This window comes from Ambystoma mexicanum, chromosome 3q (assembly GCF_040938575.1).
Source record: "Ambystoma mexicanum isolate Mex_15411 chromosome 3q, UKY_AmexF1_1, whole genome shotgun sequence".
Taxonomy (NCBI): domain Eukaryota; kingdom Metazoa; phylum Chordata; class Amphibia; order Caudata; family Ambystomatidae; genus Ambystoma; species Ambystoma mexicanum.
In genome coordinates this window covers 251,054,849-251,071,931 of record NC_090926.1, presented here as the reverse complement: position 1 = coordinate 251,071,931, position 17,083 = coordinate 251,054,849, and the positions used below count along the sequence as shown (strand labels likewise).

General features: G+C 43.6%; 1 protein-coding gene across 4 annotated transcripts in view; it reads right to left on the bottom strand.

Moving 5' to 3' along the window:
• Window positions 1-17,083, bottom strand: part of SMARCD1 (SWI/SNF related BAF chromatin remodeling complex subunit D1) — a 292,989-nt gene that overhangs the window by 196,050 nt on the left and 79,856 nt on the right. The window contains exons 3-4 of one of the 4 annotated variants that reach the window (XM_069653674.1): window positions 11,043-11,088; window positions 9,868-9,990 (exon numbers count right to left, since the gene is read on the bottom strand). In XM_069653674.1, coding sequence (XP_069509775.1) covers window positions 9,868-9,990; window positions 11,043-11,088 — 169 coding nt within the window. The remainder of the gene's footprint in view (window positions 1-9,867; window positions 9,991-11,042; window positions 11,089-17,083) is intronic. The other 3 variants (XM_069653675.1, XM_069653676.1, XM_069653677.1) reach the window with 3 other exon arrangements.

Genomic DNA, 17,083 nt, shown 5'->3' with positions numbered 1-17,083 from the left:
GAACAGGCCTCAACCCCGTATCTAACCCCTAAAATGTAAAATATATGGTGTCAACACCATCCTTGTATGAACTGTCGATGTTCAACCACACCCCAAAGTCTAACGATTCATAGAGTTGCTATATTAATTATAAACACTCGTGTTGGAGAAGGGATAAAAGTTCATATGTATTGGTAAAGTAAGCATGGCCTCAGCTCATGCACGATATCATGTGCCTAGAAGACTTAATGAAAAGAAATTGATACAGACCACCTAGTGCTAACTAACAAATGCTGCTAAGTACAAAGGAAGGCAGAAAAAGCATTACCGAGAGCGTATGTGTGTTGCACAAAGGGACAGGTTTGAATGCTTGTACAAGAATGAAAATGTACTATCGCCTCTGAACGTATTGCTTCTATGCTCCCGAGTACACCAACAAACCTAATGCTACCTCATGTGTTCTCCAACTACTACCGTGTGAGATTGCTAAAATGTAGTCGTCCGATTTGTTCAATGATGTATGAAACACTGCCAATTTGTCGTAGTCATATATGAAATAGTGCACAAATGTATAGACATTAGAAATGTGTGATCACCCCAATATTACTAACTTTGTCTCCTCGTTCCGTAAAATGTGCAGCCCAAGCAGAGAGAATTGCTCTCACACACACACACACACACACACACACACACACACACACCCCCCAAGGCCATCTCTCCCTCCCTCCCTCCAAGGCCCGCCAGGACTAGCTGGTGCGCAAGCGGCACAGCCTCACCCCCTTCATCCTGCTGAACCCGCTTCAAGTATTCACCTCTGCCATGTCCAAGACCGCCATGGACGGCCAAATGAATTATTTACAACCTGGTCCTAAACCCAGGTTGTAAATAACCTCAAGGGGCCAGAGGTACACCCTCGCTGATCCAGTGCTACTCCGGTTCACCCCAAGTTAATGGGCCTTGGAGAGCAGATATTCAACCCTGTACTAACATATAAAGTAATTCTTCACTACATCCAACGAGAACAGAATGACAGGGCAGCACACCTCATGCCCTCAGGCCAGACACCCAAGTTTATGACACCCGGTCAACAGGTCAGAAGTAACAGTGCCCTGACGTATTGGTAAAGGTTCACATTATATGCATTTCTCCTGTGTCCTATTATCCCTTAGAGTAACATATTGCAGGATTTACAGGCCAACTGGAATCGTCTAAACGGATGAATGTTTGCGTGTGTGGCCACAAGGGCAGAATGTTAGGGCAATCATCCATCAACGACACTGACTGCGTCTGGCCTGGCAGCCCCACCCTGATGAGCCCAGCTGACCCATCTGCCCCACGTTGGCACCACGCTGATGTCCACCAATCAAGGAGCTGCTCGTCACTACTGCACCTATAGTTAGTCGACGCCACCCAATTCCCTAGACTATGTGCCCCCTATAGTGTGTAGGTTTCATGACGAAGTTTTGTAATAAATAAGACTGTCTTTGCTATTGTCAGACAGACCGCTCTCAGAGCTTGCAGTCCCTTACATGCCCTATTTGACTAGATAAAGAACCTTTTACATTTACCCGCACTTGGTCTTGGCCTCATTCCCTCTCAGGGTGTGTCCGTTACTGCCTCTCATTGTGGGGAGGGTAATGCCTTTTGGGGACGCTTACTTTCAGTGTCTATGCAACAGTGTAGTTCAGTTCCAGGCAGATGTAAGCTAAGCGCAGATTCGAGCAAAGATTACGGGCTTATGCGTTCAATATATACAGAGCAGGGTTTCTTTATAGTCCCACCATTGCTTATTAGCACGCAAAAAAAAAATTGAAAAAACACGCTACACGTGTAGTATCATGAAATGAAACTAACGAAACAGACAAAAATGCTCGGGCACTCCACTGGAAATGTGCAAATAATCTTTATTTTTGCTGACTCTTTCTGCTACCAAAATATGCCGTAAACACAGCTGGGCAAGACTTGTATCCCACCATGAGCCATGCGTTCCACCCCTTACACAGGGCTTCGTCAGGCAAACAATTACAACATTTAAAAAGGTTGAGAGCTATTTATATTCTTACAACCACTGTGTTTGTTACATTAGTGTTGATGGAAGTTTTCAATCGTGAAAATAGAAAACTGACTCCATGCTTACAGATATGAACCTAAACTTGTGCACAATGGTGGCCATTTTAGCCTGTGGTCGGTGCATGATATTCCCCATACAATTAGTCACAACTCAACTAATGCCGCAGTTGTACAATCATAAAATGAAATGCAGTTTCATGAACATTAAGTAACTAATTACAGTGGCTGATTAGATAGCTGATATTCCCTTTGATTGTGCTCTAAAGTGCTATAGCATGAAAATATATTACTGAAAAAGAACCATAAATGCGTCCCGCTTTTCCATTTCTGTTACACGAGTCTTTGAAGGAAACAAGAGAGCAAGAAACAGCCAATTTTTCTTTTTTTCAACTGGATTATTGCAACAGCCTTACAAATTCTATTTAAGCGAGTAGATAAACACCTGCTTACGAAATAAAGCCAAACTGGGCATAGTGACCAACTTCATCATCATTTAGCGATCTCTAAAATACATGTCATTTGAGATCAACATGGTGGTTATACTTTTGCTATGAGAAAATCAACAAATAAAAAGACTGTATGACAATCGAACTGGCCACCTACGCAACAACCCTACGATTCCCTTAACTTTAATAATCACAGACGTTACTCATTTAACTGGTTTTATTGGACTCGTATTGCAAACAGCCGACACAAGTTTCGACCTTTCAAAAGTTCTTCCTCAGGACTTAAAAGCACATTCTTTCCAGAATTTCTTATATATGTTAAAGTCAACCTCTATTGTCCACACAACCTTTGGTTGATTCGGCCTATTCACGACCGAGCTCACTATCTTATAATTCTGTTGATACCTAATGTCCTTTTTCTGAATTAAGCAATCTGATATTGGAGTCTGCTCAGAAATAATCTCTATATCTTGTATTAATGACAACTTATTTCATTGTATTTAAATTTACATCAGTTCAATGTAACACAAAATTAACAAAAGCAAAGAAGAAAATCTTATGTAATACAATGCAGTGTTCATAAAACCACATACAGCAATCCCCCAAAAATGCACAACTGCAACAAAACCAATAAGAAAAGCAATGCAATAAAGATACAAGTATTCAAATAACTCACAACAAAACAACCAACAAGGAAAGAGGAAAGGAAATAAAATAAAAAATAAACCCCACACACAAACCAACTGCGCAAAATCACAACCCATCAACACCCATTGCAGGCCCACAAAAACTACCCATATAGCTCATTAAAAGATAACCAAACTACACCATACATACCAGAACAATCTTTTTTATTGTATAATACTTTCTCATACGTAGACAAAATAACCAAATAATGCATCCACCCATCTAATTGAGGCTTTTTTCCAGGTTTTCCAAACCTTTAGAATTTGCTTATGAACAACCATCAATGCCCGAACCAACCACATTCTCGAACAATATGCAGCTCCCTTATGCACCCACTCAACCACAGTATGTATGCTTTGCACATCTTGAAATGTTTGCAACCACAACCAATTCAAAGCAGTCCAAGACCTCCCACCAAAACACCTCCACCCTAGTACAACCCCACAACATGTACATTAATGTACCACCTGCACTGCTACATTCCCATCACCACCTACAAGGCGCAAGGAACACATTCCAACCAGAGTCCAATATAACCGTCCTAAAACCTGTCTCAAGTTCAGATCTAATTTTTGCACAGCAGACTCTTTTACTGCCCCCTCCCACTCATTATCCAACAAATCACAGCTCCACAGACCACTTAGATCGCAAGCTGTGCCATCCACCAGAAACCTCAGTCTTAACTGGCATAAGTCAAAGAAATGTCGACACCATCTGCAGTGGACTGTCAAAAACCTTGAGAAGTAAAGGTTTATTAGTCAACAGAGTGTGTAACATATCAATCCTCTGAGGCAACAGGGTACATAACTCCAAATATTTACACTTTTCACTCTTCGCCAGGCTACATTTACCCTGTTATTCTTCAAACCCAATAATCTTATTTGCTACCATCAAATCACACACACACACACACACAACGCACCCTTCAAAGCCCAACTTTTTCAAAACAACTTCCTATTACCCCTTTGAAAGACTTAATTATACCACAAAGAGACATCCTTATGCAGCCAAACAACTTCATCACTCCCTTTTAACCAATGAAGCAAAGCACTTTGAGGAGTCTGCACTGTGGTTAGAATTTTAGCCATCTGCAGCAACTTTATAGTCACAAGCTGGAACTGAGACACAACCCAAGCCTCCATACTCAAACAAATTGGTGGATTTTCCATATCACAAGCAAAGTATAATGCAGATTTCTTAAGAACAAAACCCTTAAAATACTTATCCAAATCCGGGTAACCAAACCCTCCAATTGCAACCTCACGAGCCACAATATAATGTGGAATCCTCTTATCTTTTTTATCTCCCCATAAGAATTCCTTAAACACTATCAATCACACACAATAACCTGTTAGTAAGAGGCAAGGATAGCGACTGGATAATATGCAAAACCTTAGGAAGCAATGCCATTTTAATAACATTCATTCTGCCCCACACCCACCATAATATTCTTCCATCTATCAAGATCCTTCCTAATACGCGAAACCACTTTCTATACGTTACAGGCACAACTCCTCAGGCCATTTGCAATCCTAACCCTCAAAATCATCCAGACAAAAAACTGCTGCCAAAGGAAAAGTTTCACTCGGGCCAATACATCTTTTGACCCGAAAGTGAGTCAACCTCATAATAAAAAAATGCCTCTCAAATGAGGACAACAAGCACGAGGGACAGACAGTGCAACCACCAAGACATCAGCATACCTAACACCCTAAATTCTACAGGGCCAAACCGCAACCCCTGAATATTCACATTTTGACAGATCAATGTAAACTCTAGGGCAATGTTAAACAAAAAAAGGGTGACTAAGGACAACCCTGCCTTGTACCTCTATACAACTGCAAGGACTCTGACATGGTACCATTGGCCCAAATGCTTGCAGACATGCTGTAATGTAAACAATCAATTCACCATGTTAATGAACATCTTGCCAAAACCCATCCTACCCAAGGTATACTCCAACAACCTCCAATTAACCCTATCAAAGGCCTTTTCCGCCTCTAAAAAACAGGGCTTTCTAATCAAGGTCAAACGTATGCCAATTACATTGAGAAGAGTTCTATTATCATACACAAATCGTTGGCTCACAAACCCAGATTGTGAAGTATGAATTACCTCACCAATACACCCGCTTAACCTACCTGAAAAAACCTTAGCTAAAATCTTCATATCAACATTAAGTAAGGACATTGGTCGATAATTCGGACACCTGGAGTGATTGGTGCCTGATACAATTTTCTCAAGTGGTAGCCATTCCTGTGCACCAGCTATTATATTATTTGTAGGGCGATTGCTTCTAATTACTACAAATAATCACAGTATCCAGTCAATTATTTCACCATTGCTTTTTTAGTTCTTGCCCCTTTCTCACAAGTTGTACAGAGAAAGCGGTATATTCCTTATCCTTGTTAGTCACAAATGATATTTTCTTTCTCTCTGTAAGGGAGATGTTTCTATGTTAAATTAAGGACACAGAGCCAGAGAGTAGTTTTTGTGGGATTTTCCTACCAAACAGATTTCTTTATTAACAAGAACTTATTTCCTCTCTTTCTTTTAGGGAAACAGGATACGTCTTTGCTGCAGATCCTTCAGATATCTTCTCTACTCCCTCCTCTTCTGGTGGAAGAATTATACAGGTAAGTGGACTTGAAGAATCTTAGTCTTTTTCCTCATAGTTACGACTTTCTGTAACTGTCTCTTGTAACAGCTTTAACTGAGTCTCACTGCCTCGTTCTTTTAATTACAAAACTGTCTCTTGTAACAGCTTTAACTGAGTCTCACTGCCTCGTTCTTTTAATTACAAAACTGTCTTATAAAGTCTCTAGACTTCCCCTTTTCTCTTCTTTGCCTTCTAACTCTTTACAACACTTGTCTTTTACCCAGCCGCCTTCTTTCTTTTCCCTTTCAACTGTTGTCGGACACTAGGGCATTAACGTTTGCCTGATGACCTCACTTTGACTTTGTGTTGGGGTACAACTTCTCATCAACGTAGAATTTATTAACAGAAACTCTGCACACCTGCATAGATCTTGAAAGAAAGTTTGTTCCCCTTCATGTTAGCCTTCCTTCTGTTAGCAGCCAAAAGGGACCTCCTTTCACTGTCTCTATAGGCACACGTGTACCTTGTCAGTGACAGACCTGTCACTTCGCCGGCTTCGACACTCTGTAAATGCTCAGAGCGCTCTCCTCCCTTCCTTTGGAACAGCGGTTTCCTCGTCACCGCTTACGGCTCTCTCCGTTTCTTTTTGGTCCCACGTCCTCTTACGCGATCTGCTTCGCGAAAGGCTCCAGCTGGGAGCCAGCTGATCGCAGTCAACAGTTCTCTTTTGGAGCTGGAGAAAAGGAAGACACGGCCCGTCTCCCAACGTCTTCTTACTGTGGCCATATCTCGTCAGGCGCTCCGCCTCCCAACGCCTTCTCACGGAGGCCGTACCTCTTCAGGCACTCCCAATGAAACATGTTATGCCGGCGAACGGTCGCCCTCTCAACATGAATCGGAGCGAACCGGAGCTCCACAGCGCAACGGCGCCTTATTCTTATAAACTTCAACAAAAGTTTTCACAGTGCAACGGCGCCAGTAAACCAGGAACACAACATTAAACTCTCGTACTTGTAGATTTTCAGAATGCCCACACGTAACGGTCACTCTCCGTCTCGCCCTCCGCCTCGTTGGCTCCCTAGCAACCAAAACAAGCAGCTGACATTAGAGAAGGGCACCTCTAAGGTGCTTCTTATATTGTAAATGTAAGCATATGATGTAATTTAAAGTACTTGTCTCCACATCCACTATTCATTAGAAGTCATTAAGCAGAACTTTATCACACTCTCACAAATCATCTTTTCTTTCTCTCTGTTCTCTCTCTCTACGAGCGTTTCACAATTTTTTTTATCATGGATCATCAGGAGAGAATCCTATTCGTTACATAGTGTCGCTCGCCAAGTAGAAATTATTTTGTTTTTTGTTGTTGGAGTATTCTATTCCCGTTCTGCTGTTATTTGGCACAGCCGTTTATAAACCTAGTTCCAGAGGCGATCCGCTTGTCCCTCTCATCGCTGATCCGTGCCTGCTTTAGGAAGCAAAGTAATAAGAGCGTTTGTCATCTTCGCAAACAATTCCCCTTTCCCCAGTAAAAAATTATAATCGTTGCACAGGACCAGAGAAAGCAGACTTTAGAAAGGCCTATACAGTTCCACAGGCAGACCAAACTTGAATCTGATTAATAGAAAAAACAATCTCAGTCTCAGTGACCCTCTCTCCAAGCCCTAGACTCTTAGCCTCAGATAATTGGGGTAGATCTTTAGCAAAAAAGGATTCCAAACCACACATGGGAGCCAAATTCTCAGAGTATCTAGAATCATACTACGGCTGAAAGCATTTACATATCTCAACATTAGCCAGAACTGACGTGCCATCATCGCACACAATATTCTTAACAGACTGATGCAAATACCCCTTAAATCCATTTGAAAATACCCCTTAAGTCCATTTGCTAAGAGCCTATCACCCACCCACCCCACTCTGGCCAAAGGCCCGTCCAGCATAAAACAAAACTTTCTCAGTTTGCAGGTCAATTTTATTAAGTACCTCTCTCAACCTGCACAATTCAAGTCTATCACTCTCCTCCGCAGTAAGGGCATACCTTTTTTTGCACTTTTCCTAAAGCATTCCCCAACGATTGACAACTTTAACGTGCTCATCTATGTTGGTGGTTTCTTGCTCGTGGTAGGTAAATATAGAAATATAGTGTGCTGTTTACTTACAGCCAAGCCAATTTTGGGCTCAACAGGACCTCATTCTGTAATCTTATTTCTTTGTGGCGTCCCACGTGGCTTGTGGTAAATCTGATGTGCAGAAGGACATCAATTATCAACAAAGTCCTGAGGAAGACCTTTTGAAAAGTTGAAACACATCAGCAGTTAGCAATATGTGTCCAATACAAATTGTTAAATGAGGAGTAACATCTTTGTGATTTTTAAAGTTAAGAGAATCATAGGCTGGTGGCGCAGGTGGCCAGCTAAATGACAATACCTTGCTTCTGCCTAAAGACTTGGGCCCCGAGCTTTTTGCTAACCTAGGCCTCTGCTTCGCTGCCAGTTTTGGATTGACACCATTCGTTTTTTCAAAATACAAGCTCCTTTTTTTCATTATTTTTGATGTAGCATCTCAACTGGGTTCAGCCCAGTGTTTAACAAATACAAAAACACCTGCTTATAACATCAAAAAGCCCAAGTGGGCATAGTGACACTCTGATCATTTAGCGTCTTTCCGAAAGCCGATACATAAATATCATGTTGGTTACATTTGTGCTGTAAGCAAATCAACAAATAAAAACAACCTGCTTGCAAAATAAGAAAAGTCTAAGTGGGGACGAAATAGCCAACATTATGATCCTTTCAAAGTCTTTCAAACACATTAGGGATTTGCGTTTTTGGCATATTTTGGTAGCAGAATGAGGCAAGAACAAAGAATATTTGTACATTTCCACTTGCGTGCCGGAGCATTTTTATCTAAGGGTTGTCAGTACCATTTCATACTACAAGCAGAGCGGGTTGTGTTTTTCATGTACAGTGGTCGGTTTCCCCCCAGAGCTCAGGAGCACCAGCTGCATTAGAGGGAGATCGACCAGAGGAGGATGTTTAGTTTTTGTATAATGGCACCTGGTTTAGGTCTTCTCTGTTGACTTGAAGACAGACGTCTGATACAGTGATTGGCTTGGCCAATGCTGGTTGCAGCAATAGTCCACCAGCAGGTCTCTGGCGGTCCTTTAGCTTAAATATTTGGATTGTGTGGCTGACCTCTCTAATGGCTCCAGGAGCTTTCCTTTTACCCATAATTTCAGAAGATTGAGTGCGTCAGCCCCACCAATGGAAGGTCCCAACATCTTTCAAACATATGAGACTGCCCCAACCATGGACAACCTAACCCCCCACAAAAAGGAAAATGGCGAACAACAACGATGGCAAAGAGCATGGCTTGTACAGATGAAGAGCAGCCATTTTGTGTACAAGGTAATTGAAAAGGAATGATTACTGTAAACCAGAAAAGTGCACAGCTGAGCACCTCAAAAAAAAGTTGATAATCTGTTCAGTACACACTACAAAAGGAACTCAGATGATACTTAAAGAAGCCAAAAAATGCAAAAAGGCCCCTTAGATACTCTGCTGAAGGGGTCTTCTGCAACCGTGTAAAAACAAAGGTTAAAAGAATTTCCATCATTGATAGCCATCGGGAATGACCAGTACACCGGTAACAAAATGAGTTAAGTAGGTGAAGAAAAAGGGCCTACCCCAAAAATGCAAGATCCAGACAAACAGCTGCCAAATCAATTAAAATCAATGGAGGAAAGTTGCAAAAAAGTGAAGAAAAAAAACAAACATTGTTGCATTCATGATACTCAAAAGCACAGGCCAATAAAGACACCAACAGAATTGTTCAACATAAGAGTACAACACTAATATTTGAACATTGAAGTATGACAAATCAACACATTTGAACATAACTGCAGAGTTATTTTGAGAAGCACTCTTTTATAAAGTACAGATCTCAAAACATATTGATAAAAGGTATTCAGCACCATCATTCCTCTTCCATTGTTATAGGATTAAATACATTCCTTCTATAGCTGAAGTTATGAAGTCCATCTTAATTGTCAAAACTAAGATGACCGCTACAATAGCCTTTTACCTTAATGGGCCGCTTCAAGGCCTCCTGAATGTCTAGTCTTTTCCTCATGATGGTCTGGTCCAGTTTCCTTTCAAAAGCTAACAAATCCATATATGCCTGAGACTCAGGAACCAACTCCCGAATCTGCAACAATGGGAACATTAGTCAGACAGAAGCTTCACCCCACCATAAAACTTTCCAACAATCCCCCAATCCAGGTAATCACTCTGGTCTCACCAGTAAGACATCTGCTACACCAAATACACGACTAATCGAGCAAAACCACATAGCCACTACCACAAAAAACACTGCAACACCAGAATATATACAAGGAAATACATTTATTACAATGCTTCTACTCACAGTCCATAACAATAGTCAACGAAAGACCCTACAATCCTCATCCATCCAAACGCCTGCTGTTCAACTCTCCTGCAGCACTTCAGGTCAGCTGCTAGCACAAAGCAGCCAGCGCCTTAAGGGTGCAGCAAAGTACAGCAGGAGAAGAGAAGATGGAGCAAACATGTAAATGCTGGATGGACCAGGAAAGATGAATGGGGGTATAGAAGAAGAAAGAAAAAAGAAAAGAAAAAAAAAAGGACCAGATGTTTGTTGCTTGTATAGTATGTATGCCTCTAGAGTCCGTTTTCAAAGAACTGCAAGATTCAGGCAGAGGATAGAGATAGCGACAAAGAGGGAACATTATTTTTATTTTGGATGCTGGTAATGCACCGATTCCACTTCAAAATGTAAGGGGCAAGGAGGGAAAATAATTGAACAAGGAAGGGGGGCGCATGACAGGAATGGAAGACAACAGCATCAGGCTGGCGAATGAACAAACGAGAGGCAAAGACATCATACAAGGAGGGCAGGCCACTTAGCTTAACAGAAAAGGTCAAATTAACAGAAACATGCAAGGCAATAAAGAACACATTACACACACAGGCTGAGCAAACTGTTTCAGTATTGTCTAGTGAAAGTTTATTCACAAAATCTTTTGGGCAAAAATAACAAGTACAATAGCTTATAAAAAACGAATTTCTTGGTCATCTGAACATCCATATGGGTTTTTCAGCAATTCCATAACTGACCAAGACAAACTACATGCAAGTCATCTAAACATCCATATGGGTTTTTCAGCAATTCCATAACTGACCAAGACAAACTACATGCAAGTATAAATAATTGTGCCTTACCCTCTGAGGTAGAATCTTATCAGCCATCTTCTTCTTCTTTGTACTGCTTTAAAATTAAATGAAATGGTCAAACTACACGTTGTATTCAGTCTGAAGCCTCAGAATGAGAGACTACCAATGGAAATGCAGCCCCAAGCCAACTGTTATACCCTCCAAGCACTGGCAAATAATACCCACAAATATAATCCCTAAAATGTTACCACTACCCCTTCTCTTGCCCCCAAAGAGATTAACAAGTTACTTAGCCCTGGTAAAGTTCTTTCGACTGGATGTTCCTCGCATGTATTCCTCATCGCACTCCCAGCCAACCTATTTTCGCTTCTTCAAAGCGTAGTGGAATGAATGTGTCCTCCCACGTATTCCCCATCTTTGATAGACTCCCAAAGCAGAGTTTGTTTTTGTGACGGGAGTAGGAATTTAGTTATTAATGGTTTCCATGAACCGAATGGGACACAGCTTTTCCAAAGCTTCCATCCTAACCGAGGGAAGACTCAAGGCAGTAGTGCTTTGTGAACACTGTGAACATTTGTATAGTAGACCATGTAGCTTCCTCACCAATGTTTTTGATTGGGACACCCCTTTGTGGAGCTGTAGAGGAAGCCATGCCCCTGGTAGAATGGGCCCTTACACCTTCTGGCAGATCCTTGCCCTCCAGCCTATATCATTCTGAAATTGCCCGAATGATCCATCTGGATGAGGTCTGTTAAGTCACAGCCTGACCCAGTTTGTGACCTGTATAGCCTATAAAAAGCTCATCAATACAAAGTTTGGATAATCTAGATATGTAGAAGCTTAGAGCTCTACATGGATCCAATCTGTATAAGGATATAAAGTGGGCAAAACTATTTTTTGTTCTACATGAAAATCTGAAATGATTTTAGGTAAAAATTAAGGCTTAGCCCTCAGGACCACCTTATTCTTGTGGAAAATAGTCAAGGGAGGCTTGGATGTTAGTGCCTGCAATTCACTCACTCTACGGGCCGAAGTTAATGCCACCAAGAGGATAGTTTAAAATGTTAGCAACCTTAATGGGCATGAATGTAGAGGTTCAAAAGGTGTGCACATAAGACATTTGAATACCAGGTTAAGGTCCCAAATTGGAACCTGGAAAGGCGATGGGTGTTAGGGGGAGACCCATTGGTGAGTCCCTTTAGAAAATGGCTGCTTAGTTTGTGAGCTCCGTACATCGGCCACATATTGAGGAAAAAGGTGGCGGCCCAGCATGATTACAGCTGCCGAAAACATAAGCCCAGACTGCTGATGCCCGTGTACGCTGACTGCACTGGTTGCGAGCGCCAGGGTGCCCTGAGCCCCGGGATCAGCAACCTGTCGAAGTAGTACGGGGCTGGAGTTCGGAGGCCGCTGAGCGTTACTGCCAGGGAGAGTCGAACCGCGTGAATTTCAGCACCAGGTCGTGCCAGCCGCTGTCCCGGATCCCCGGAACGGTACCTCCATCACCTGCTGCAGGGTACTCATCAACAGGGCCCCAGGCAACAAAATCCGATGTAGAGGCTCCCGAGAGAAAGCCAGCGGAATACATACAGCTGCGCAAGCAGATTGCCAGCAAGGACACCGAAGATGTGGTGGCCACCCGCAGCAGCTTCGAAGGAGGTGAAAATAAAGCGAGACCCCAGAGCTGTGCACAATTAGAGGGGACGCCGGGAGGGCGCACTACCCGAATTAACGAGCCATTAGCAGGCGTTGGGACGAGGGCACAAATACGTGGCGGTGCCAGACTGCGGCCGACCTGAAGATCCCTCGGAATCGATCCCACCCTGCAGCATACGCCAGCACACAGAGAGGGGTACTGCCAACGACATCAAGGTGAGCCTCCCCATGCTGCCGTAAGTTACAGCCCCCGCCTCCCTGAACTCTCTAATAACCCAGATAAGCGACTCTCTCCGTGAGGCAGGAGGCACAGAGGGGCTATCACTGACCATCGGCTCCCCCGGCCGAGTCGGGCACCGTGTATTTACGGTCACTGGGTGTTAATAGGGATTTCTGAATTCTGACCTGGTGGGAAGAGGTTCAGAAGGCCAGCCATGTTTCCTGGAACAGGGTAACCGTCTGGACAAGCCAGACCAATCAAGGTAGCATTGGCGGCGGTCAAGACTAGGTCTCAGGAGGGGCGAGGGTGACTGAATGACCTCAGTGAGCCCACAGCGTAAAGGACACTTACAAATCACTCCCAGTCAGGTGTATATACATTAAAAGTACTAATACATTTATTCAAGGCCTTTGAGTTTCAACACAGTAATAATCACAGTAAAACATTTAAACCAACACAATCCCACTAAAATACATATATACAAGACCAATGGGCCGAAATGGTTAATGCACGAAATGGGTCCACAGCCTAGAAATGAAAGGAAGAAGGTTGTGCAAAGAGTCTTTATGCAATTCTGCAGTAATCACAATCCTAACTTAAAGGCAGTCCAGTCGCTATGAGGAGGAGCCTACTGCTCAAATGTACTTGCAATGCTGGCGCACGTGGTAGTGCAGATGGGCCAAACTAGGTCTTTTGTAGGGTCTGTAGCAGCTCAGGAAGGCAGGTGAGGTGATGCAGAATAGGTTCCCACTATTTGAGGAGGGTCTCCCCAGCAGTGTAGAGCAGGTTCCAAGAGTTGGGAATAGTTCGATAGCTCAGGCTATCTAGGAAAAGGAGAGTGGCTCTCGGGGGACACTCGTGCATAAAAAGGGTTGGATGCGCTAGAGGCCACCGGTAAGGGTTGCAATTACTCACCGACCCATGGCGCACTCCGGACCAAACTTCAGCAGTCAAGTTCAATTCGGTTGCAGGTTCAAATGTGGCAAACTTGTGGCTCTGCGGCTTTCAGCGGATTCCCAAATGGGACAGTGGCAATTTCTCCGCTCCTGGTGGATGGATCAGGCCAGTTACACAGCAGCAGGCTTCAGGGCAGAGGATCACAGCTGTAATGTACTTGCAAAGTTCATCACCATGGCTGGGAGACACGGTAACCACGTGTACTCCGGTTTAGGCCTTCTTTACTCCAGACCTGGGAACGCCAAGTGTATAAAATTCAGCGTGACAGTGCCGTGAACACAGAGCTTGCGATGTATCAAGTTTTAAGGGTCTCCTTGAAACGGCGGCCGAATCAGAGCAAAGGTCCTGCGCAAGCTGGTCAGCCCACTGGTTGGCCCAGGGACACTTCCGAGAAGGCTTACTTGCAGGGTTTGATGAAGGTACCGAGAATAGTTAGTCCCAATATTCTAATGGGTCGAAGAGTCTTCGCAGACCCTCTAGTTCGATCAGATGCAGAGGGGTCCAGCAGGAGGACAGCAGGCTCAGGGTACGGAACCTTGCACAGGTCACCAGCGGTTCCTCGACTCAGCGTCTTAGTTTCAGGATACTTGGATCCTATCCTTCGCTCAGTGAGAACTCAAGAGATCAACCTGGTATGGGTGTTTGGAGCCCTCTCTTATCCAGAATCTCCTTTGCGCTAAAACAAAGAGGAGAGAAGAAAAGTGTCCACGGGCTGTGGAACACTCGCGTCCCCTGCACACTCGGGTTATTGCCAAAAGGCAAACAGTAATTCACAAAGAGTAGATCAAGTTTTTTAGAATGGATTTCAATGTAACCATTTGAAAATATATATATAATACAATAAACCAGAGTAGGTGTAAAAAAAGTGTTTTTGAAAAGTTTTTGAAAAAATAGCTTACTGGTTCATCACCAATTGTGTTATACTTAAGTATTCACTGAGTGCTTATTTTCAATAGTAATAAACAAATCACTTAGTAATTGATTTCAAGAAACATAAGATTTAATAATGCATGCCAGTCTATATTCAGCAATAATATCAATTGTTGATCGTCATATAGTGCCATGTCCTTAAACAAGAAGTGTATACATTTTGAAATATAGTAGAGGCCTAACTACTATATCTTTGGCTCAACGCGTTTCGGGATGTAATATCCCTTCTTCAGGAGCTGCAGCATTCAGAATAACAACGTTGTTGTTTTTGTGATTGGCGTGGTTTTCCAACCACGGCAATCACAAATACAACGTTATATTTTTAATTGGTGCGCCTCGGATTTTTGCCTTCATTTTACGTTTTCTGTGCTTCCCTTGGCTTGGGGAGCACAGAAAACGTAAAGTGAAAGTGAAGGCAGCCTGCTCAGCTCTGCTTAGGCTGCAGTAAGCAAAAGCTCCCACAGGGGGCCTTTGCTGCTAGTTTAGTGCCGCAAAGGCAGAGCCGAGGAGGCCGCCTGAATTCACAAAATGGATGCCCCCTAGTGCTTGCAATTTTAAAGTTTGAGCTTCATTTGCTCGAAACTTTGCATAGGGGCTTAAAAAAAGATCTATATTTTAGGTATTTGCTTTATTATTGGCCATCTTTTTGGCCAATATTTTCTGACCAAACCATTCCTTTAAGCTAAGGTCCCCTACTCCCGGTTGGCTGGATGCAATACTCAGTTTGAATTGGGATTGGGGGGATACACTGCTGGATTGCAAGTGGTGGTGGTAGGAGGTCAGACAGTTACTGAGTCTCCATCTGTAACAGGAAGAAACGGGGGCACCAGTTGCGCTACACAGTGGAGTTGTTGGGCACCACCCATTAAATCACGGGCGGACGGATGCTGCAGGGTACGGGCTACACCCATCAAACGCATAAATAATCATAAAGCACATGTTACAGGATACTACCCCACACTTAACAGATGTTGCAACAGGTGAATATCCTGAGCTGGAATGTCCGTGGTCTGGGAAACTATACAAAGTCACGTAAAATAATTGCCTATGCACAAAGACAGATTGCCAACATCCTCTTCGTGCAAGAGACTCATGCGAGGGAGAATACATGTTGCAATATAGACCACACTTGAGGGGGGCGAACAGATACTCCACGTCTTATTCCACCCAGGCGTCTCCATCATTATACATAAATCTCTGAAACTCGCCGTGAAGCAGTCCCATATTGACCCTGAAGGTTGATATATATAATATTACACTGTTTCCTTGAAGGTTTACAGACCATACTTGTCAACACATATTGCCCGAATATAGGCTCCCCGAATTCTTTGTCAACTTACAGGATATCCTCGCAGGCTATTACGGGATACCTCAAATCTGGGTTGAGGATATGAACTTAATGCTGGATCACACACTGGACATGTCCAACAGAGCCCCTCGTCCACAAACCTGTGCAGCCCACCAACTACTCTCCGTTATGCAATCACTTGGCCTTCGAGATGCATGGAGGACCATTTACCCCGCCTCCAGAGAATTCATGTATTATTCCTCGGCGCATGATATGGCTTCCCGAATAGACCTCTTCTTAATCTCCAACTCATTAGTTGGGGAAAGTACTTAAAGTTGATATAAGATGCCGCACACACTGATCATTCACCGGTCCTGTTAACCCTGAAATGTCACAGGTTTCCCCCTTTCTCACCTGTTTTCGCTGCTTGATGGATTCCGTTGTAGAAGTTTTCTTCCTTATGGTTCGGGTCTTGTGCAAGCCCGCTCAGTCGTCTTCGGCTTCCAGTGTTCGTTCAACTTCTTGTCCGGGATCGATAGTAAACTCCAGGAAATCCAGGAAAAAAATAAGGGGAAGAAGCACTCCGAGGCCGGTGCACGGATTCCGGGAGAAGGTTGGGTAAGAAGGGGAAGGGATAGAATGGAGCAAGGATCCGGGAACCAGGAAGGCAACAAGGTTCCGTGAAAGCGAACTACGGAGCACACGTCTAGCCACAGCTAACAGTAGCGTTGAGACGCGCGGAAGCGCGGGGTGTGGCTATTTTATCGAGCGTGCTGCAATGAACGCGAAGACTGGTAGGCAGCGTTCAGTGTTTGCGGCCATGTTAGTAGTACAACAGAGTGCAAGCCACGGCGTGACAGCGACCAGGAGGCCCAGAAGGGGAGTGTCCGATGTGTCATGACACTGAAATACAAAGATGCTCCCGAGAGGCTCACATGGAGATCCAAATCTGAGGCGCTACGGGACATAATATTCCGGGCGGACATAAAAGACAGACACCTTCTTGGCAACAAACGTGTCAGATGCCACCTCCCAGGA